This window comes from Sus scrofa, chromosome 7, assembly GCF_000003025.6.
Source record: "Sus scrofa isolate TJ Tabasco breed Duroc chromosome 7, Sscrofa11.1, whole genome shotgun sequence".
Lineage (NCBI taxonomy): Eukaryota > Metazoa > Chordata > Mammalia > Artiodactyla > Suidae > Sus > Sus scrofa.
Genome location: NC_010449.5, coordinates 42,306,127 through 42,328,523, shown reverse-complemented (window position 1 = coordinate 42,328,523; position 22,397 = coordinate 42,306,127). Strand labels below are relative to the sequence as shown.

The window sequence follows — 22,397 nt, the reverse complement described above, 5'->3', positions numbered from 1 at the left end:
TAAGAAACTTAAGGAGAAAATCAGAAAAAGTCATTACATTTTCACAGTAACTATGGGGAGTTATTTAATTTTGACATATTACAAATAACTAAGTTGAGAGGCTCAAAGAGATTCAATACCATACTAGTTAGTGGTTCGATGCCAGCAAGTGGCTCAGAACTTATACCAGTAAAGTCCAAGGCTCCAAAGGGCACAGGTTTTATATTCTCTTCCCAATTAAAAATTTTTTTGATCATTTTGACCTTTCATTTCACATGGAAACATGGAGACCTTATCTTCTCCAACAGCGTCATCCTCCCCTCTCCCCAGCCAGGTACACAAACGGTACATGTTATGATTAACTTCCGACAAACAGTAAATTATTAAATGATAAGCATTTTGCCCCCATCAAAAAGTGTAATTTCAATAAGCTCACAATCTCCTAAGGGACCCTAATCATTCAATACTGGCTTGCTAATAATTCCAGGATATTTCCTGATATTATTCTTCGACCAACATGATTATTAACTGAATGTGTTAACAGCACCAGATGGGAACAAGTCTCCATCTTCAGCCTGGATTGAGACCAAAACACCTTCACTCATCAGCCTGATGTGCTACTATCATCTCTATGCCAAAGATACACTAACCACTGTACCAATTTTAATGCACAAGGATTCACAGGAAACATAAAGGAAAAAACACAGTAGAAGAGGAAGTGGGGGAAGCAAGGAGAGAATAACCTTGCATGCAGTCAGCAATACTCCTTACTGACGATACTAGTCCCATAAATTTAGCAATCAGGCAAATACGTGCATTGCTGGAGTTTTTCTTCTAGTATCTGATGTTCACTGTTCATCATTAGTCCTTTTTATCACTCCTCAAGTATAACTTATCACTATATAATGTTAACGTTAGAATAGTTCAGAGCACTACTTTTAACTGGGGGGAAATAAAATTTCTCCTTTAAATATATGGATCTTAAAACTCTAATGCCTTACTTATTAAGTATGCTTTTGTAAATATAAGGGTCAAACTTATCCTTTTTTAAAAAAAAAAAAATTACAGGAGTTCCTGTTGTGGCTCAGCAGTTAACAAACCCGACCAGCATCCATGAGGATGCAGGTTCAATCCCCAGCCTCATTCAGTGGGTTAAGGATCTGGCGTTGCCGTGAGCTGTGGTGTAGGTTACAGATGTGGCGTAGGCCAGCAGCTACTGCTCCGATTCAACCCCTAGCCTGGGAACCTCCATATGACATGGGTGTGGCTCTAAAGAGACAAAAAGAATCGATTTCCCATCGTGGCTCAGTGGTTAACAAATCCGACTAGGAACCATGGGGTTGCCGGTTCAATCCCTGGCCTCGCTCAGTGGGTTGAGGATCTGGTGTTGCCGTGAGCTGTGGTGTAGGTCACAGACAAGGCTCAGATCTGGCGTTGCTGTGGCTCTGGGGTAGGCTGGCCGCTACAGCTCCAATTCAACCCCTAGCCTGAGAACCTCCACATGTTGCGGAGCGGCCCTAGAAAAGGCAAAAAGACAGAAAAAAAAAAAAAAGAGACAAAAAGACTGAAAAAATAATTACTAAAGCAAAAAAATTATAATATAGGTCAGTCATTGAGAGGCTAAGTAAAATTTGCTGGGAAAATCAAATTAAATTTCTTCAAAAAAGAAACAAATAGTTCATTTGACTCTTGATTTTTATGATATTAAATCATATATACAAATTTAACATTAGTTCCTCTTACTAATAACCTTTTTAGCTTATTTTCATATGTATAAAAAATAAGGAATGAAAGTCAAACATTATTAAAAATTTTCAATTTCTATCATGTTTCTCACTGGGAATTTATATTTAACATGTTTAGAAGATACATTTCTAACATATATCTTCTAACATTTATTAGTTTGGCAAAAATTTATTAGCAATCCAATATGTATATAGCACTGTGCTAGGAGCTATGGGCAAATATGAAACAGAAGATGGGCAAAATAAGTACACAATGTGAACGGTGATAAGAGCAATTATTACATATTTATCTCTTACAAAACTAAGCAAAACGCATTTGGAATAAGAAAAAGTGCTTTTAATCAGAAGACGGGTGGCCAACTCCATGAATGTGATTGTTTGATCCAAGCCTTGCAAGAACTTGAACATGAGAAGATGGGACAAAAGAAAAATCCAGGAGTTCCCGTCTTGGCTGGTTCCCCAGTGGTTAACAAATCCAACTAGGAACCATGAGGTTGCGGGTTCAATCCCTGCCTTTGCTCAGTGGGTTAAGGATCCAGCGTTGCCGTGAGCTGTGGTGTGGGTCACAAATGTGGCTCGGATCCCATGCTGCTGTGGCTCTGGGGTAGGCTGGCGGCTACAGCTCCAATTCGACCCCTAGCCTGGGAACCTCCATATGCCGCGGGAGTGGCCCAAGAAATAGCAAGAAGACAAAAAGAAAAATCCTTAAAATACAATAAAAGTAAAAATTCAGACAAATTAAGGGACAACTGAAGATCAGCAAGTGAGGAAAGAAAGATAAACTAAAACAAGGCAGGACATAAAAGACCTCATGTGCCAAGTCAAAAAGCTTGAACTTTATTCAGCAAGTAATAGAAAGTTCTCGAAAATACTGAGCAAGGAAAGATTAACAATGAGAAAAACAAGCTAGGCAGAAGATAAAGAGCTTAAGAAAAGGACAAAAATAGTGGGAATAAAGAGGTAAAGTTTGGGAGGAAAGCTAATAGACCTGAATGTGAGTGGAGCTAGAAGAGAATGGACTCCCACATCCGAGTAACCAGAAGGGCAACAAACATCAAAGGAAACAGAAAATCAGAATCAGAAAAGAAGGTGCTACATGTGACAGAGGGCATGCTAAGTCTAGTTCACAGTGGAACACCAGGGAGACTAAGAGCTGGAAAGAGGAAAGGGACTGGAAAAAGAAGAACTCAATTTCAGTGGAAGATGTACCAGCATGCTAATCACGATAGATACTCTGTACGCGCAGATGAGCAAAGAGTGGATGCCGAGAGAGAGAAGGGCGCAGCAAGGTCAGCACTGAAAGAACATCTCATCTCGGTTAGGAGAGATGGAGAAATCTGAGACAGAAGAATGCAGGGTCACATAAACCAAGACACACTCCAAAACGGTGGTGAGGATAAAAATGTGAAGAAGGCTGTAGAAACTGAAAAGCCTTGAGAGTTGCCAATAATAAACTCAAAGAGGTTAAGGATTAAATTAAAAGTGAAGAATTAGTGACTGCAAGTGTAAGTTTTGTTTGTTTGTTCTGTGACAGACGAACCCCAAATGAAAAGAGAAAATAACAGGTCAAGAGGGCAGCTAGAGCTAAAAGGAGGCTTTTTATTTTTCAAGTAAGAGGAGAAATGGAGTATTTTCATTGCAAGAAGGGAGAATGCCGATAAAGGTTACATGTCGGCTATAAGAGTAAAAGTGGAGTTTTGATAATTTACCAAATACCTTCACATATCATCTCAACAATGAAAGCTAAATGAGAAAAGTGACTTCCTCAAGTTCAAACAGTGTAACTAATCCCTAAGAGCCAAGGCTCTGAAGTCTGGCTGCTTCTGCTTCACTGCTGACTTAATCATTATTCTAAACCCTAGTTTTCTGACACTTAAAATAGGAATAATCCACATTAAGTTGTTAGGCTGTCCAATGAGACAATGTTCAGAAACTGCTAAGCTAGTTTAGAACTGAAAGTTACGAGGGAATGCCAGAAAAGGGTCTCAAGATTTTTAATGGCAAATCTCATATTCTCTGTTTCTATTGCTAACACAAGAAATAGGATAAAAAGAATGAGGCAAGGTAAAAACAGAGGGGAGTATGAAATAAACACATGAGAAGAGCCTCTTAAAAAAGGCAAGAAACACTTTCTCTGAGATGTGCAGAAAAAAACACAAATGAAGACCAAAATCAGTGAGGATGAAAGAAAAGTAAGGAAGGTAAAGAAAATATGTGAAATTGTCCAAACTGTCCATCGTCAGCAGAGTGAAGATGACGACACTACACTTATAAAGTAAACTCAATTCAGTGAGAAACCAAAGTCAGCACTCTACAGCCATCCCATTACCACCACCACCACCACCACCACCCCAAGGTAGAAAAAGAAGAAACAAAAACTGTGAAGAAAAGAGAACTGCAGCTCAAGAAAGAAGCAGTATTGAGGGCAAGACATCTAGACACCTGAAGGAGGCAAGAACCATGTGTATCACTCATGGACACTCTGTGCCTCATGCACCGCCTGTGAGTTAGCACTGCAAAAACATCTGTGGAATGAATGACCCGGAATGTGACAGGGAGTCAACAAGAGATTAATTAAATGGCTGCCAAGCAGTAGGGAGTGTCCGACTGAAGTAGGATAGCATAATCTTAGCAGAACCAATCGCCAGTTGGGCTGGGAAAAAACATGTCTAGTCTATGCTGACTGTAAGCAATGCTGGAAAAAATGAAATTACCTCTAGATTACTTCTCATTGCCTTCTCTTCTTCTAAATCTTTTCGTAGTTTTTCCAGTTCTTTCCTAAAAACAAAGTATTTATTACTGTTAAGTCTTTCAATTAAGAAATATATCTGACTAAAGTTAATAGGATCTCTGTTGCCTAATAATCCCAGAACATAGGGAAAAGTGTTTAGAGGAAATAACCATGCTGACTGAGGAAAAATTCAAATTCTCTAGTTGAAATGATTTAACATCACAGTTAAAAACTCAGCAAAACCATGGCAAACCTATCTGAGACAAAGAAATTTTTTTTTTTTACTTTTTTTATTTTTTATTTTGTCTTTTTGCCATTTTCTTGGGCCGCTCTCGCGGCATATGGAAGTTCCCAGGCTAGGGGTCCAATCAGAGCTATAGCCACTGGCCTACACCAGAGCCACAGCAACGCGGGATCTGAGCGGGATCTGAGCCGCGTCTGCAACCTACACCACAGCTCACGGCAACGTGGGATCATTAACCCACTGAGCAAAGGCAGGGACTGAACCCACAACCTCATGGTTCTTAGTCGGATTTGTTAACAACTGCACCACGACGGGAACTCAGATAAAGAAATTTTTAAGTTTCACAGATTATTTTCCATATTCAGTTATCATGCATTTCTCAGGCAGGACACACTTACAGCCCAAATATTGGCAAAATGAATGTCAAATATGGGGCAAATTATAGTTTTTAATGGAAAAACCCAGATTTTACATTCTTCTTTCTCTACTTTCTTAAATATTACATTAAAATCTAAAAACCAAAACAATAAACAAAATTTAACCAACTGTCCCTCTTCTGTAATTGATGTTTTCATCTACCTGTGTTCCCTTCCCAATTTTTTTTTTTTGTTTTGTTTTGTTTTGCCTTTTCTAGGGCTGCTCCTGCAGCATATGGAGGTTCCCAGGCTAGGGGTCTAATCAGAGCTGTAGCCGCCGGCCTACACCACAGCCACAGGAATTCGGGATCCAAGCCTTGTCTGCGACCTATACCACAGCTCACAGCAACGCCGAATCCTTAACCCACTGAGTGAGGCCAGGGATCAAAACCGCAACCTCATGGTTCCTAGTCGGATTCCTTAACCACTGAGCCACGGGAACTCCATCCCTTCTTTTTATATAGTCATTTCCACTCCACAGCTATATGTATATATATATTCTATATTGTGTCTTTTCACAAGGTATTTTAAAATACTTCCATGCTGCTAAAATTTTCATATTTCTGATAACCGTTGTTTGGTATTCAAATATTCAGGTTTTCTGTTTACTTAGTTGGTTTCTTGGGGGCAGACAGGGAATGAGAGGAATGGGAATCAAGCTAACATCATGAATACACTGGTGTACCAAATTTCTAACAAAAAGTATGGCCATTTTCATTGTCTTGATACATACTAGGAAAATTGTCTTCAAGAGTATTATAGAAATAATAGCTTGAGAAACTCATGAAGAAACAATACATAAGAAAGGAAGGTAGTTCTAAATTATACAGTTTCAAAACTGTTCTGTGGTTTTAATGATTAGAAAATTCTTTATATTGGAAGTAAATTTTGTTTTCTACTGACTATAATTTTAAAAAATAATATTTAAATCAAATTTGTCTAGAGCTTATTTTGATATGTGATATAAAATATGCTTCTAAGCTAATAAACTTTATAATTCCATAAGGTAATCACTAAATTAAATAATGCTTCCTTTTTCCAAGTTTCTGAGTTTATTATACATTTAATTTATACCTAAATTAGGATGTATTCCTAGACTATTTATCCTGCTCTACTTATCTGTATTTATAATAGCTAAATTTTCTCAGTAGTATACCTTGGAGGAGACTTGGTGGGTCATATGGTAACATGGTATTTAACTTTTTGAGTAACTGCCATGATATTTTCCAGAGTGTCTGCACCATTTTACATTCCTACCAGATAATGCATGAGGGTTTCAATTTTCCACATCCCTGTCAACATTTGTAATTGTTCATATTTTTGATTATAGCCATCCTAGTGGGTGTGATATGGTATCTCATTGTGGTTTTGATTTGCATTTGCTAATGACTAATGATGTTGAACAACTTTTTTTTTTTTTTGTCTTTTTTGTTGTTGTTGTTGCTATTTCTTGGGCCGCTCCCGCGGCATATGGAGGTTCCCAGGCTAGGGGTTGAATCGGAGCTGTAGCCACCGGCCTACGCCAGAGCCACAGCAACGCGGGATCCGAGCCGCGTCTGCAGCCTACACCACAGCTCACGGCAACGCCGGATCGTTAACCCACTGAGCAAGGGCAGGGATCGAACCCGCAACCTCATGGTTCCTAGTCGATTCGTTAACCCGTTAACCACTGCGCCACGACGGGAACTCCTGAACAACTTTTTTTTAGGCCACGCCTGCGGCATAGGGAAGCTCCTGAGCCAGGAATCAAATCCAAAATGCAGCTGCAATTTACACGACAAATGTGGCTAAGCCTGATCCTTAATGTACTGTAGCACAGCAAGAACTCAGATATGGAACATCATTTCATGAGCCTATTAGCCATTTTCCTATTAATCAAGCTACTAGAACCTATTCTATAATTGAGCTACTACTTTCTGTTTTTACTGATTTGCCTTTTTTAGAATTGGGCTAAATGTTCTTATTCAAGCTTTCCAATTTCTATTTAGAATAACTAGAATTAATAGAGTTTCTAATTATTACATTTTCTAACTTAAGCTTTCTGCTAAGAGAGACACTATTGACCATAATTTCTTTGGAAACAAACTTGCTCATAGTAGAAATTTGGCAGATTACTTCTTTACTTAATCTAATTTGGAAGAATTCTTTACACCTGTGTTAAGTAGTGTGCAAAGAAGAAAACCAGGGCTTCTTACCCATGATCCTTTTTCAGTGTTTCCACAGCACACAACAATTCAACAATCTGAGCTCTAAGTTCATCCAGGGAATTCTTTTTCCCATCATCTGTTTCTACTTTGGTTGTGATTTCTAATGGAGTTAGTAAAGCGGCCGTATTTGATTTGGAAGCACTTGAAGGTGTTGAAAGGTACGCAGATGGCTGAAAATATATAATAAACAGAAAACTTTTATTTTACTTGTACTTATATTTAAGTTCTAAAGATTTTTACTGCAAGGAGATAAATAACTGAAGCAATATTTTCAAGGTAAATGATAAACTTGAAAATTCAAAAAGCAGTTTGATGTTCATAATGGGAAAAACCACCAAACAATCAAAGAATAAACTTGTAATCACAGGTTTTTGGGAGAAATGTGAAGAGAAGGGAGAAAATCCATTAGATTTATTTCATGGTTTGCCTAGTGGATTATCTAGAGGCAAGACTATGTCAGTATTATTAAAGATACCGCTTTGGTCCTTCATCTTACATAACTGTTACTTAGAACAGCCGAAGAACTCCACTTAAAATAATTGTGAAGGATTTATTGAGTCCATTTTAAAAAGAGGTATTAAAATGAATCCATAGCCTGACACGCTTTTACTATTTTACTTAGGTAACAGCAAGTGAAATTCCAACTGTTGACAGCTGACAGAATCAGATTAAGTGCATCTGATAAACTGGAATAGTAGTCAAATGCCCTGAAATGAATTTGAGGAAGAAGCATGATTTTCTCAAATATAAGATATGTGTCAGTTGTGGTAATAATATCTTAAATTAAAATGGCAAGGGTTTAGAGAAGACTTTCACCACCAAGGACCAGTTTCACTCCTGGGTCTGGGAACTGAGATCTCACATCAAGCCTCCTACATGCCACAGCCAAAAAAAGGAAGAAAAAAATGAAGGGAGGGAGGGAAAGAAGGAGAGAGGAACAGAGAAAGAGGGAAAGAGAGAAAGAATGAGAGAGAAAGAAAAAAGGAAAGAATGAAAGAGAGAAAGACAGAAAGACCTTAATACCATGTAATAGATGGAAGAATCTATGTATTCTATCGTTCATTCCAATGTGTATTTAGTGCTTATTACGGTACCAATTACCAAACTATGCAAGGAGTAAAAAAGTGATGGCTTCTGACCTAAAGAGTGCATGGGAAATTAAACAAATGTATATAGATCTGTGCCTTAAAAAATATGCAACATATAACACTTGTATTACTTTAAATAATGTAACTCCTCTAAAAAATGATCTACAGAGAATGATGTTACTTAAATTTAGCAGGAATTATTTTATTTAGTTTTAGTAGGAATTATTGTATTTCTTGAAAGAAGAAATAATTCTTCCTGGACACTTGAATTCCATAATTTTGATGTCAAAAAAAAAAAAAAAAAAAAAACCCTCTAAAAATTATACATATCGTAGACTACAATGCACCTCACCTTTGGAGAGAAGCATGAATCCTTTTTAAATTCAGATGGCTTTACTTTGGCACTATCATCTTCTTTTGGTAACTTCAAAGTCTTTTCTGGGCTTTGAGTTGGCTGAATTTTTTTTTTTTTTTTTTTTTTTAATCAAGAAACAGAAAACACCAAAGAAAGAAAAGGAAGTAAGCATCTGGATAATAAAGTAACTTTTACCACTGTTTACATCAGCTACTGCTCTAGATATTCCTTTGCTGAGATGTTACATAATTTCACGCTACATAACATATTTGCATATCTTGAGGGCAGAAAAACAGCTTACTGATTAGCAACAAAAATGTTCTCTACTTGGGTAATTTAAAAGCATACAAGTGCACAAGAGCTAATACATTAACACAAAGCACTACTAGTGTCCTGAGCAATGCATAGAAAGCATGAAAAGAAGATACACATCTAGAGACCCATTCTTTCCTAAAGAGACTATGTATCACTCAATTCTAATTACTGTCCTTCCGTGAGTAGATTACACAGGTGCCCTGTCCCCCTCTGACACTGTGTTCTGCGGTTATGGTCTTTAGACAACTCTATTTTTGATTCTGCAACCTTCCATTCCAAGCCCTGTTGAAATGAACAGGTCTTGTTCCCCGTATCTCTTAAATACCACCACCCCTTGCCCACTTGAGTATAGCTATCTTCCTAATTTTTAAACTTTGGCAGAGCTGTAAATCCTCTCTCATTCTTCTCTTAAGGAGGACTGGATTTGCTAAACCCTCTGTGTTTTACAACAGTAAATGCAACTCACAGAATGTCCACCATTGAAGCGGCCAGGCAATCTTCTTCCAGGCATCTTCGGTCTATTTGCAGTGAGATGTAGCAAGTTTTCTGATGAAGCTATGTCATCAAAATTTACAAGATCTGGAGAATAAAAGTAAACATATCTATTAAGAGCTGCATATTGTAAAAGGTAAAAAAAGAATGTTTCTGGATTTTTAACAAACCATAAAATTAAAAGGGTACCACTAACACTCACAAGTGGACTTGTGCTTTTCATATGCATTTGGAAAACAACACTCACCCTTAAAAACTAACATCCTCTTTATCTCATACACTTGATATAGTAACAATATAAAATTCATGTTTCTAACAGAGACTTAGACTGCAATAAAATTTCTTACTGGAAGATATAAATCTGCACCATAAGTTGTAGTAGTATGAAAAAGTGGTCATCTTAAACTCATGTTTTTAAAAGGAACATGATCTACTTTCTCAACTCAGAATTAATTACAATATGTCAGAAAATTAACATATTTGTTTTAAATTTAAACTAATATCATTATTTTTAAAACTCGATTATATCCAGGACTCTTCTGCTTTCCAACTGCATTTCCTAATGTGAAGTGAGAGCATAATTTGATGTGTTTTTAATCTATGTACATATTTATGTGCACAGTATAATGTAGCTGGGACTCAGCCTGTTTAGAGTTCACTGCACTTCTGCTTTGACATTATCAAGTGCAGGAATCATACGATAGTTATAAATCTAAGGCAAATCAGATTCTAAGGGAAAATGCTCCATAAATCATCCATTTGCTTCTCCACCATCAAAGGCTGGCTTACCTTGAGCCAATAATTCAAGTTTAAAGGCCAAATCTAGGTGGTTTGTGTCTCTGAAACAATGGTCTATAATACCCTTGCTTTTTCTAGAAGCAGCAGCCCAGAAAACCTTGCTAGAGTTGATCTTTAATTCTAAAGCCCAGATATCTATAAAGTGATATAAGAATCGTAAAGGTAACTCCAGACACTTTCACTACCATTACAATCTTCCTTTGGCCCAGATTCCAAATTAAGGCTAATTAATCACGGTCAATAGGCATCACTCATTATGGCAGCAGATACCTTTGGCCTTATTCTTCCAGGTATGGAATCACTCTTCACCTTGCCACTGTCCGGAAGTTTATGCCTTCTTTCAAATATTTAAATGTCCAAACCTAAAGACTTTTTTTTTTTTTCTTTTCTTTTTAGGGCCACACTCTCGGCATATGGAGGTTCCCAGGCTAGGGGTCAAATCAGAGCTACAGCTGCCAGCCTACACCACAGGCACAGCAATGAAGGATCTGAGCTGCGTCTGCGACCTACACCACAGCTCACGGCAACACTAGATCCTTAACCCACTGAGCAAGGCCAGGGATTGGAACCCACAACCTAGTCGGATTCATTTCCGCTGTGCCACAACGGGAACTCCAAGAAATTGTTATTTCTTAAGAGAAATCTAAAGATACTTATCACTGTCCTCAAAGTTTATTCATCAATTTTCATATTAAAATTAATTTTTATAGAGAATTTTTTTAAAGGGATGGAGGATACAAAGGTAACCAGGAAGAGGTTAATGTATTTTGTGACAATGCTAGGTATCTGCTGACCTCTGTTAATTCTTTTCCATCTTCATGTTCTGGGATTACTTTGTGTGTTCCATCTTGGATATAGTCACTAGGCTAGTACATCACAACAGGCAGTTTAATGTGCTTGGTTTAATTTTTGTCTTGAGTTGTTTGATAACTGCCTATAAATAACTATAATATACAACAAATCACACTAAGAGACACAGTGGCTTTAGTGGAAAATGCATTATGTAATGTGAACATCCTCATTTTTGTTAGTGTCATAAACAAAGAAAATAATATTTTAAAAGATATTTAAAATATGCTATAGTTTGAAGAGTTTAAAAATTGCTTTTAACATTGATAAATGTTTAGTGACAACCTACAAAGACCCCTGAAAAATACAATCCAATCATTTTGGCCTGTGGAGATTATTTTCAAATGCATATTTAAGCAACTTGCAAAAGGAAAAAGAAACAAAGAAAAACATAGGAAGAGATGAAGATAAATGAAATTTTAAAAGATAAATAAAAAGAAGGTTTACAAAATTATATACCATGCTCATGTAAAAATGCCTTCTCTATGTCCAGTCTGGGGCTACAACACCTAGACAAGTAATTTTACTTTTCTAAAACTCTCTCAGGTCCTCCATTGAAGCCCATCAGGCTAGTAAAATAGAACAGTGCACATTCTGGACTCATGATATATTTGAATACTTTAAGATTTAGCTGAAAGTGCTATCAATGGATTTAGTATATTTTACACACGGCATAAAATGCATGACAATCATGTAACTCCTGCAATCACATTGTCACTCTGCCAGCCATTTAATTTTTACACACTGACGAAGACATGGAATTTTTAAAAAACAAAACAAAATATCAAATTTTGGGAGAAAAATACACTGACATTTATGGTTTTCAATTTTCAAAAAACTTTTATCAAAAGAATATTTTAAATTAACTAATCAAGAAAATTTTTCCAATATGAGTTTTATTTTGTTTTAAAATGGAAAAACCAAAAGGGTTGGAAGAGACAGACAAACATGTACACTTCAGTAAAATTACAAAGAAAAATCGATGTGCACCACCTATTTATATTGAATATATTATTTTGATTTCTTTTATAAATTGTCATCTTACCAAAATGGAGAAAGGTAGGATAATTTCCTGACACGTAAGAAGGGAAACATGGCAAACAGGCTAGGAAACAAAATCTGGAAAGAAAAGTCAAGGATAGGAATGTCTAGAAAAAAGACTCAACCAAAAAAATTATTTTACAAAGCAGGAAAAAGGAACAGTTGCAGAATGAACAGAACCATTTCAAAGTTTAGTAGATATCACAGTTTATCTGAATTTACATTAAGATGTGTACTAGATTTTTTTCTTTTGTCTTTGAAAAGGAAAAGATATGATTAGTATTAATTTCAATATAAACTAGAAAGAAGCCTTTTCAAAATTACTCACTGAAGATTAAGACAGCTTCTAAAAGGATGTTTTAGTATGAAAATTAGAGTTCAGAGTAATAAACATATCTACAACTCATTGATATATCTGAAATTAACCACCTTTTAGTCAAGTTTTAGTCCTCAGAACAAAACAGTATTTACAATAAAAGAGGCAATTTTAATTCTGGTATGGTACAATAAAAAAAAAAAAAAAAGACCTAATATTATTTTTAACTATCTCACTATAAAAACACAACTCAATACAACACTTAAAATCTCCTACATATATAAATAAGAATTCAATAATGTCTTATGTGATACTCTATAATGATATTATCAAGGAAATAATAAAAATTTTAATCTCTGCTGTTATTTCCCAGGTAAATTCTATATTTTGGGTCATAGTGTTTTGTTTTCTTTGAGTCCAAGTTTAGATACATGCTCACTTTTTATATTTTTTTGAATGTCTGCCACTTAACAGGCAGACATACAAAAAAATCTCACCATAAATTCTTTCTGGAAGAAATAAATGAATAAATATTGGGAAATTAATTTGAACAAACAGAACTGAAGAGAATGTGGCCCTATTTAACGATGAAGGCTTTCAGATCAAGTAATGCATATATCTCTAAAATGCCCTTTAACTTGAGAATTTATCACAGAAAGATGATCAAAAAGGATAATACACTACATTCTAAGACTACTTTATCAACGGTGCTTTCCCAATGAAGTAGCTCTGTTTTCACTACATTTTCTATCTTGCATTTTAAAACTAACTGTAAACCAATTTTACTTCCTGAAAAATTTACCATTTTAGAAATATTTAGACCATGTGAACGTTAAAATTAACCTGCAGTACAGTGTAATTATCCTAAATCAATTTCTGGTGGAAAAAGAGGAAAAAAATTAAAACATGTTCTAACAGCTTTGTAATTGTACTACTATCCTTGCTCATATATGAGAATATGGAGGGACTTAAAAAAAAAAAAAAAAGCAAATTGAAACAAACTGAGTGTTCCAGGAATGTTTTTTCTTATATGAACAAAGATTCTATATTTATATACATAAACATATATGTTTAAATATAACTTTATATTCAAGAAAATCATATCTAAGAGTAGGGACAGGAATTTACACCCATTGATAGATAAGAGCAGAAATAGAATGAGATGGGATTAACAAAGGAGGATGGGGAGAAGGGAAATTACATTTTATAACAACTTCCATATCAGGTATTCCAACAGATATCACAGATATAATGGATCATTCAATTGTTAGGTGAGAAAATATAAAACATGCCAATGACTGATTAGCTAATAATTAAAAACCCACATTTTTTTTTAAAACAGAAAATAAGGAATAGCCTCAGAGTTGAGATTTGAGATATAAGCTATTTACTATCAGCAGCTATACCTTTTATCTTAGCATACTTACTTGAGGCCAAAACACTATTGCAAATACACACTTCCCTCAGTAAATATTTGCTACTTAATATGAAATCAATTTCCAAAATGCATATTTTCTGAACTTTACAGGAGGTAAGTACAGTACACCAAAGGCAGTCTGATAGTGGAGGATACAAAGACTGCAGCTTGGACGTTAACTATTAGGTTTTTTATCTTAAAAGTCTCAGCATCTCTGAATTACTTCCTAATTCACTTCAACAACATCGTGCCCCACTCCCCCCAGAAACTAGAAATTGTCAAACCCTGTTCTACAATAATGGCAATGGATATAAGACAAGAATTTGGACCAAAAAACGAAGGAAAAAAACTTCTCAACCACCAGTAGTTTGACACTGTTACATGTTATTTGGGAATATAGCAAAGTAAACAAAGCTTGCTGGTGATCATAAACAGTAAAAGTTTTGAAAGAAAGTGAAAATGTGTTTTAATTTACTTAAATTTTATAATTTCCATGACTTGCGGCAACTAAATAATAATACAAAGTAACAGAAAAATACAGAAAAAAATAATTTCTAAATATTATTCTTTCAGCTTCCAAAGAGACTTACTAAAATTAAGACTTCTGTGAAAAAGACTGCAGAAAAATATGGAAATTTAAAAGATAATACCTATGGATTTTTGATTTCCAAAGTTAAAATTGTACACTTGGGATACACTAGGAGTTAGGAGTTGGCAGATGCAAACTCTTTCATTTGGAGTAGATAAGCAATGAGATCCTCCTGGAAAGCACAGGGAACTATATCTAATCACTTGTGATGGAACATGATGGAGGATAATGTGAGAAAAAGAATGTGTGTATATGTGTAACTGGGTCACTCTGCTGTATAGGAGAATTGACAGAACACTGTAAAGCAACTATAACAATTTTTTTTTTTTAAGTGTGCACTTAATTTTTTATCCCAACTATTACCTTTTCGGGGGTTTTTTTTGTTTGTTTGTCTGTCTTTTCTACGGTTGCACCCGTGGCATTTGGAGATTCCCAGGCTAGGGGTCTAACTGGAGCTGTAGCTGCTGGCCTACACCACTGCCACAGCAATGCGGGATCCAAGCTGCGTCTGTGACCTACACCACAGCTCATGGCAACGTGGGATCCTTAACCCACTGAGCAAGGCCAGGGATCGAACCCTCAACCTCATGGTTCCTAGTCGGATTCATTAACCACTGAGCCACAACGGGAACTCCTTTTTTTTCTTAAAGAATTTTATTTATTTATTTTTCTTGGTGGAACCCACAGCATGCGGAAGTTTTCAGGCCACGGACTGAACCGTGCCACAGCAGTGACAATGCCAGATCCTTAACTCACTGACCACCAGGAAACTTCCTCCAACTGCCACTTTTGAAAACATATTTCTAGTTATATTTTAAATCAAACAGAAAACTGTAAGAACTGATAGAATTAAATTTTTTACCACTAACCTCAAAATAAAATTTAAAGGATATTTTTTTAAATGCATAAAGGAGTCCCCCTGGTGGCTCAGTGGGTTAAAAACCCAACATAGTGTCCATGAGGGTACAGGTTCAATCCCTGGCCTCACTCAGTGGGTTAAGAATCTGGCATTGCTGTAAGCTGTGCTATAGGTTACAAACGAGGCTTAGATCTGACATTGCTGTGATGTAGGCCTGCAGCTGCAGTTCTGATTTAATCCCTAGCTAGGTACTTTCATATGCCCAAAGTGAGGCAGTAAAAAGAAAAACAAAACCAAAACCAAACTGAAGGAGGCCATGCTTAGGCCAGAGCTTCTATACTGGCAAACTAAAGAGAAGGAAGAAAAATAAAGTCACCTAAAAAAATATGAAAGGTAATAAGGAGCACAATTTACAATGCTGTGACAAATAAACCTTAGTGTGACTGCCCTTGAAGTTTAAATGTAAAGAAATGCTAACACTGAAGCTAAAAAATAAAATAAGACATTAAATTTTTTTCAAAGAAAATCACAGAGAACTTTATATAAAGGAGATTTAAAGAGTTCTCTTTTGGTTTATGTGATCTTGAACATTTGCTGTGTCTGAAGCTTACTTTATTTAGATGCAAAATAAGAGGATATGGCATCTATTTCAGTGTGCACTGATAATCTGAGTCAGTATTAATATAAGATATCTAAGAAAATGCTTTAAAAATGCTTTAAGGGAATTCCTGTCGTGATGCAGCAGAAACAAATCCAACTAGGAACCATGAGGTTGTTGTGGGTTTGATCCCTGGCCTCGCTCAGCGTGGGTTAAGGATCCGGCACTGCCATGAGCTGTGGTGTAGGTCACAGACGCAGCTTGGATCTGGCATTGTTGTGGCTGTGGTCTACGCTGGCGGCTACAGCTCCGATTCAACCACTAGCCTGGGAACTTTCATATGCTGCAGGTGCAACCCTAAAAAGCAAAAAACATAAAAACAGACAAAAAATGCTTTAAGTGCTTTTTAATGCTTTAAAAACTAAAAATGAATACAAAGTGCTATACAATAACTACCACAAGGTAATGATTGTGGGATTTTTTTTTTTTTTTTTGTCTTTTGCCTTTTTGTTGTTGTTGTTGTTGTTGTTGTTATTGTTGCTATTTCTTGGGCCGCTCCCGCGGCATATGGAGGTTCCCAGGCTAGGGGTTGAATCAGAGCTGTAGCCACCGGCCTACGCCAGAGCCACAGCAACGCTGGATCCGAGCCATGTCTGCAACCTACACCACAGCTCACGGCAACGCCGGATCGTTAACCCACTGAGCAAGGGCAGGGATCGAACCTGCAACCTCATGGTTCCTAGTCGGATTCTTTAACCACTGCGCCACGACGGGAACTCCTGATTGTGGGATGTTTTTAAAAGTGAGACCTTTGTCAAGATTTCTCTGTTTCAAGTTTTCCCTTTTACAATTCAAAAGTATAAAAGATTAGGAGACAAAGATGATTAAAGGGATGAAAAAACAGTTCTAAAACTTAAGGAACAATATTTAGCTATAGAAGTAAAGCCTATCAATATATATTTATATCTATATATGGGGGGAACCAAGGGGAGGGGGTCATAAAATGCCTATTTTCTAGAACTGGGGAAAAAAAAGTATTTTTAGATTTAAATGGAGAAATAAAAATAGCCTTCTTAAACATAATCTAGTGTGGGCACTGAAACTTTACTTTTTAAACTTTTTTAAACTTTAAAAACTAAAAGGTGCTCGTATTTACTTAAGTCAGATGGTATGGTCATTCCACTATAAAAGGATAGAATGTTAAATGGCTCATCTTTTAATGTCCATCTCAGTCTTCTGACCAGTAAGAAAGCTTATACAAACCATAAATATTTTACCCATTTATATTCTTTCAGTTTCATTTTTCTATTTTGGCTTCAGAGATTTCAAACAAATTTTAATTAATTTCCACTGTATCTACTGACACACAAATGATATATACAGATGTCTTATTTTAAATAGTTTCTAAAAACTATATTTTCCAATGTTTTATGCACCATCTTTCCACATTAACTTACCTGTTTCTTTAGAGCTCCTAACTGTAAATGAATCTAGGTCTACTGATTTTGGTCTAAGTGGTAACTGTTCAGAATCTAGCTTTGGTTTCGATACTGGCTCAGTTTCAAATTTTGATAAAATGGTAGAAACATCTCCATTAATCCTGAAATGAGAAAATCAAACACATAAGACAATCATTTGTATGTAAAGCATGACCATCTTTTAATTTTTAACACTGTGATTTAATGACACTAAAAATGTTGTAACATACCAATGATTTTTCTTTCTTGTCTATAAAATTATTTCCACAAACAGAAACCTCTAAGACCAATCTTAATAAAATCAGAAAATGTAAAACAGGTTAACCTGAGTATAGTCACCTAGTGCAATTTTAAGATTAACATTTAACAAAGATTATAGTCTATACAAAAAATATGAAAAGCAAATACTTTAAAAATTACTTTGAGATATAGAAAGGTAGCAGAGTCAATTATGTCAAAGGCAAGTAAATCAATAAACTAACATAAAATTAGATAATACTTACTTGGCTACAGGAGGTGGTGGAGGAACCGGTTTTTCAGGTCGCCTTGGGTATGCTGTTCCAGAAGACCTCAATAAATTATTGGCTTTGGTGGGTGGAGTAGGCTTCTTGGGTGGGACTTGCGGAGCAGCTGGTTTAGAAGGTTTCTGTTCCGGCCCTGATTTTTCATCTGATTATTTAAAAATATTTAGTGAGTTACTATCAGAACTCTAGGTTTTCTTAATTCTTAAAGCTATTATCAGGCTGGAAAAGTGTGAAACAGAAAGAGACATTACTCATATGTGTGTGTACTGTTTTATCTGTTTTACAGTTCTAATTTAATAATCCTAAATACCTTTTTAAAAACTCTGCTTTGGTGGGAAGGGGGACTGCTAATAAGCTTCTGATCAACAAATAATCCTGGGAATTCCCATCATGGTGCAGAGGAAACAAATCTGACTAGGAACCATGAGGTTGCAGGTTCGATCCCTGGCCTTGCTCAGTGGGTTATGGATCTGGCATCACTGTGAGCTTGGCTCTGGCATTGCTGTATCTCTGGTGTAGGCCAGCAGCAACAGCTCCGATTAGACCCCTAGCCTGGGAATCTCCACATGCAGCTGGTGCGGCCCTAAAAGGACAATAGACAAAAAAAAAAAAAAAAAAAAAAAAAAAAAAAAAAAAAAGGCACAATTCTATACATAATGACATCTCAGTTCCTTAAAGGAACTAAGAGGAAGTATTAAATCTGACACATGTGCACACATATGAAATTATTCATGATCCAACAGTCAGCAAAAAGGTATTATAAGGCACATATGCAAAAATAAGAAACTCCTAAGAGCAATACTGAGTACTTTCCAAAATTTACAAGGTCTTTGAAAAGAATGTCTATCACAGGACCACAAATAATTTCATGAGATTTCTTAACAATCAGAAACTGATTATGAATCTTAAACAAACATTGCAGGCCATGGGTAAACTCCTTGTTCAAAATTACAGATTTCATTTAATCACAATGAAAATACAAAATACCATTGTTTCAGTTTTATTATTTATGCACAGCTTTCTTGGATTATTTGAAAATATACCTTAGTCTATTAAAACCCTAATCATGATTTGGTACAAAAATCCATTTTTATATGGCCTCAAACTATACAAAACATCATATAATTACACCACCAGGAGTGAGAGCCAAAACTCCCCAATTCTAACTATAAATGGATAGAGTCATCAGTATCAGAGTTATAACAATCAGGGTTATAATCATGTAAGTTTAATAGACCTAAATTTCTAAAAAATATTAAAGGATATTTGATATAAAACATCAGGGAAAATGTTAAATGATAAATTAAATAGAAGTTCCCTGATCAAATGAACATAACAGATACATAAACAACTTGAAATCAATTCAATTCTCAGATTAGAATAAAACAAAAGAATACATTTAATATTGATGGAAGTCAAAGGTGAAAAAAACAGTATTTGCCATTCCTGGAATACCCATGACTAAATCAATGACTGTATGTTGATTTCTTATGTAATCAATAGATGGTGGCAATAAATCCAGTTTGAGTACTGGATTTATTTATTTTTATTGAGGTAAAATTTACGTAACACAAAATTAACCATTGTAAAGTGAATAATTCAGTGCTATTTAGTATATTCACATTATGCAACCACCACCTCTACCTAACTCCCAAATCCTTTTATCACCCGAAAAGAAAATTCTGTTCCCATTAATCAGTCACTCCCCACTCCCTCCCCTACCTAGGCCCTGGCAACCACTAGGGCTACCAGGGGTCCGATTTCTCCACATCTCCGCTAATACTTGTTATTTTCAATTTTTATTTTTATTACAGACATCCTAGTAAGTGTGAAGTTGTTTGCATTTCTAACGACAGAGGACTTGTCATATCCTTCTTAGTCATTTGAGCTCAGTACCCTTTAACAAGTTTTAACACATGAATCTTCATTTTAATTCCACAGCAATGTAAACTATATTACAGTAAGGTACTAGAGTATACAACACTTTAAAAGCATACTTTCAACACTGATCTCCAAATCACTGTGTAATATAGGAATACTGATTTGAGAATCCACAGCCAGGGAGTTCCCGTTGTGGCACAGCGGAAATGAATCTGACTAGTATCCAGGAGGATGCAGGTTTGATCCCTGGCTTCACTCAATGGGTAAAGGATCCGGCGTTGCCATGAGCTGTACTGTAGGTTGCAGACACGGCTTGGACTCTGCATTGCTGCAGCCATGGTATAGGTCAGCAGCTACCGCTCCCATTTGACCCCTAGCCTGGGAACTTTTGTGGGTGTGGCCCTAAAAAGAAAAAAAGAAAAAAAAAAAAAAAAAAGAATCCATAGCCAGTATATGAATTGGAAAATACACACCTTTTGAAATTGAAAATAAATTTCGATTTTTACAAAGTTTTTTACTGTTTACAGTTTAAGCATTCTTTTTACTGACTCACAGGACTTCTATTTCACACAGTATGCTGAAAGACGTACCAAACCAACTATTTTGCCACTTTAGAACTCAATAGAGGGAAAAAATATCTTTTAAGAACAAGGAGAAAAGAAAATGTTTTCCAACAAACAAGACATGTTCCATCATTATGTCTTCCATAAAGGAAATTCTAAAATACATGTGTGTATTTTTGGCAAAGAACACGAAATGCAAAGAAAGCAATGGATGTGAATAAATTCAGCCATGCACTGACTGGGCATCAGCAGCAGACCGTGGCTGAAGCCATGAGCCTTTGTATACACGACTGCCCAAAGAATCAAGAATAAGACAACAAAAGATTCAACTCTGATAGTCCTTATTAATCTCTAATCCACTGAATGAGTGAATGAACTAATGACACTAGTGGACCTTTGGGTAGGGACCGGCAGCAGCCACACGACCTTCTGCTACAGACAAAGGCTTATGTGGAAAGTGGAGCCCCACACTTTTTTTAAAGAGATCAGGTGAGAGTCACAATTCAATTTATTGGGGTTCTAAGTCCCAGAAATCAACCAACTGTATCCTCAAAATCTGTAGTCTTATGTGTTAGTAGTGAATTCCTAGCCTATCACTATGTCTTCCCAGGAACAGTAATCTGCTGACCTGTAAGGCTGGGCTAACATCTGTGCCAAATGCACAGACCAAAAACCTCCAGAAAGAATGCTTACCTGCACAACAGTCCCCTTCCATTCTGATAACTGGGAAACCAGACTGCCATTATTAACATATTGGTACTTAGCTCCTGCTTGGAGAACATGCTCTGGTTATATTCAGTGCCTTTAGTCCACACTGATATGCTCTTTTATGGACTCCAATGCCTTATGAGGTCTTGCCACTGTGGCTTGTGGGAACATGAACTATTTGTGAATTCTAGATACTGCTTTACCAAATGCTTTCCAGCAGTTACTTCTCCAGCTATGGAAATTTTCCTTTCACATGTGTATAATTCAGTACTCAGCCAAAGCTTCATGGTAAGCCTTACAGAAACCTCTAAGTATTCTATGAGTTCCCTCCATTCTAGCACTCTGTCCCACAAACTACAGCTGCCTTGGCCTTCCTAAGCTCCTATCTCTGGAACACTGGGCTCTGTCTGGCTGCTTCTATACGGTAAGCTGGAATACTTTCAGGGCTTGCCTTGCAGGTTTCAGTAATAACCTCCCTCAGTGAAAACAGTCCTATGCTACCTGTTGTATGATGTCTAAAACCACGGTTGCATGCATTCATCCAGTTTTCTAGTTGCTTAATTCAGGAGAGCAAATTCAGTCTCTGTTACTTCATCTTTGCCAGGATTTTGAGTAAATGTAGTAAAAATGCATTACCTTCCATTTTGTTTATAAAATCAACTGACTGATGTCAGGAAATATAGAAGGTTACTATCTCAATTTTAACAAAATGCCTTACCTACTTGATGAAGGGGACTGTGAAAGAAATATCACAATGAACATCATGAAGCCAGTAACATACTTCTTCTAACACTTGGTTCCACATAACTGTATGATGAGCTTTTCATGCAGAACAGACACTATAATCAAGTATTTAAAATAAACTGATCCAGGAGTTCCCGTCGTGGCGCAGCGGTTAACGAATCCAACTAGGAACCATGAGGTTGCGGGTTCGGTCCCTGCCCTTGCTCAGTGGGTTAACGATCCAGCGTTGCTGTGAGCTGTGGTATAGGTTGCAGACGCGGCTCGGATCCCACGTTGCTGTGGCTCTGGCGTAGGCCGGTGGCTGCAGCTCCGATTCAACCCCTAGCCTGGGAACCTCCATGTGCCGCAGGAGCGGCCCAAAGAAATAGCAAAAAGACAAAAAAAAAAAAAAAAAAAACTGATCCAAGAGTTGGACCTAATAATACCTGTATCACAAAGCACTGATCTGAGATTAAGAAAT

At 36.4% G+C, this 22,397-nt stretch overlaps 1 protein-coding gene across 3 annotated transcripts in view; it reads right to left on the bottom strand.

The window, feature by feature from the left end:
* Positions 1–22,397, bottom strand: part of CD2AP (CD2 associated protein) — a 114,508-nt gene that overhangs the window by 4,000 nt on the left and 88,111 nt on the right. For 2 of the 3 annotated variants that reach the window (XM_021098031.1, NM_001317083.1), the window contains 6 exon segments: positions 18,021–18,186; positions 17,497–17,639; positions 9,547–9,659; positions 8,763–8,864; positions 7,311–7,492; positions 4,439–4,502 (listed from right to left, as the gene is read on the bottom strand). In XM_021098031.1, the coding sequence (XP_020953690.1) occupies positions 4,439–4,502; positions 7,311–7,492; positions 8,763–8,864; positions 9,547–9,659; positions 17,497–17,639; positions 18,021–18,186 (770 nt within the window). 3 annotated transcript variants of the gene reach the window in all.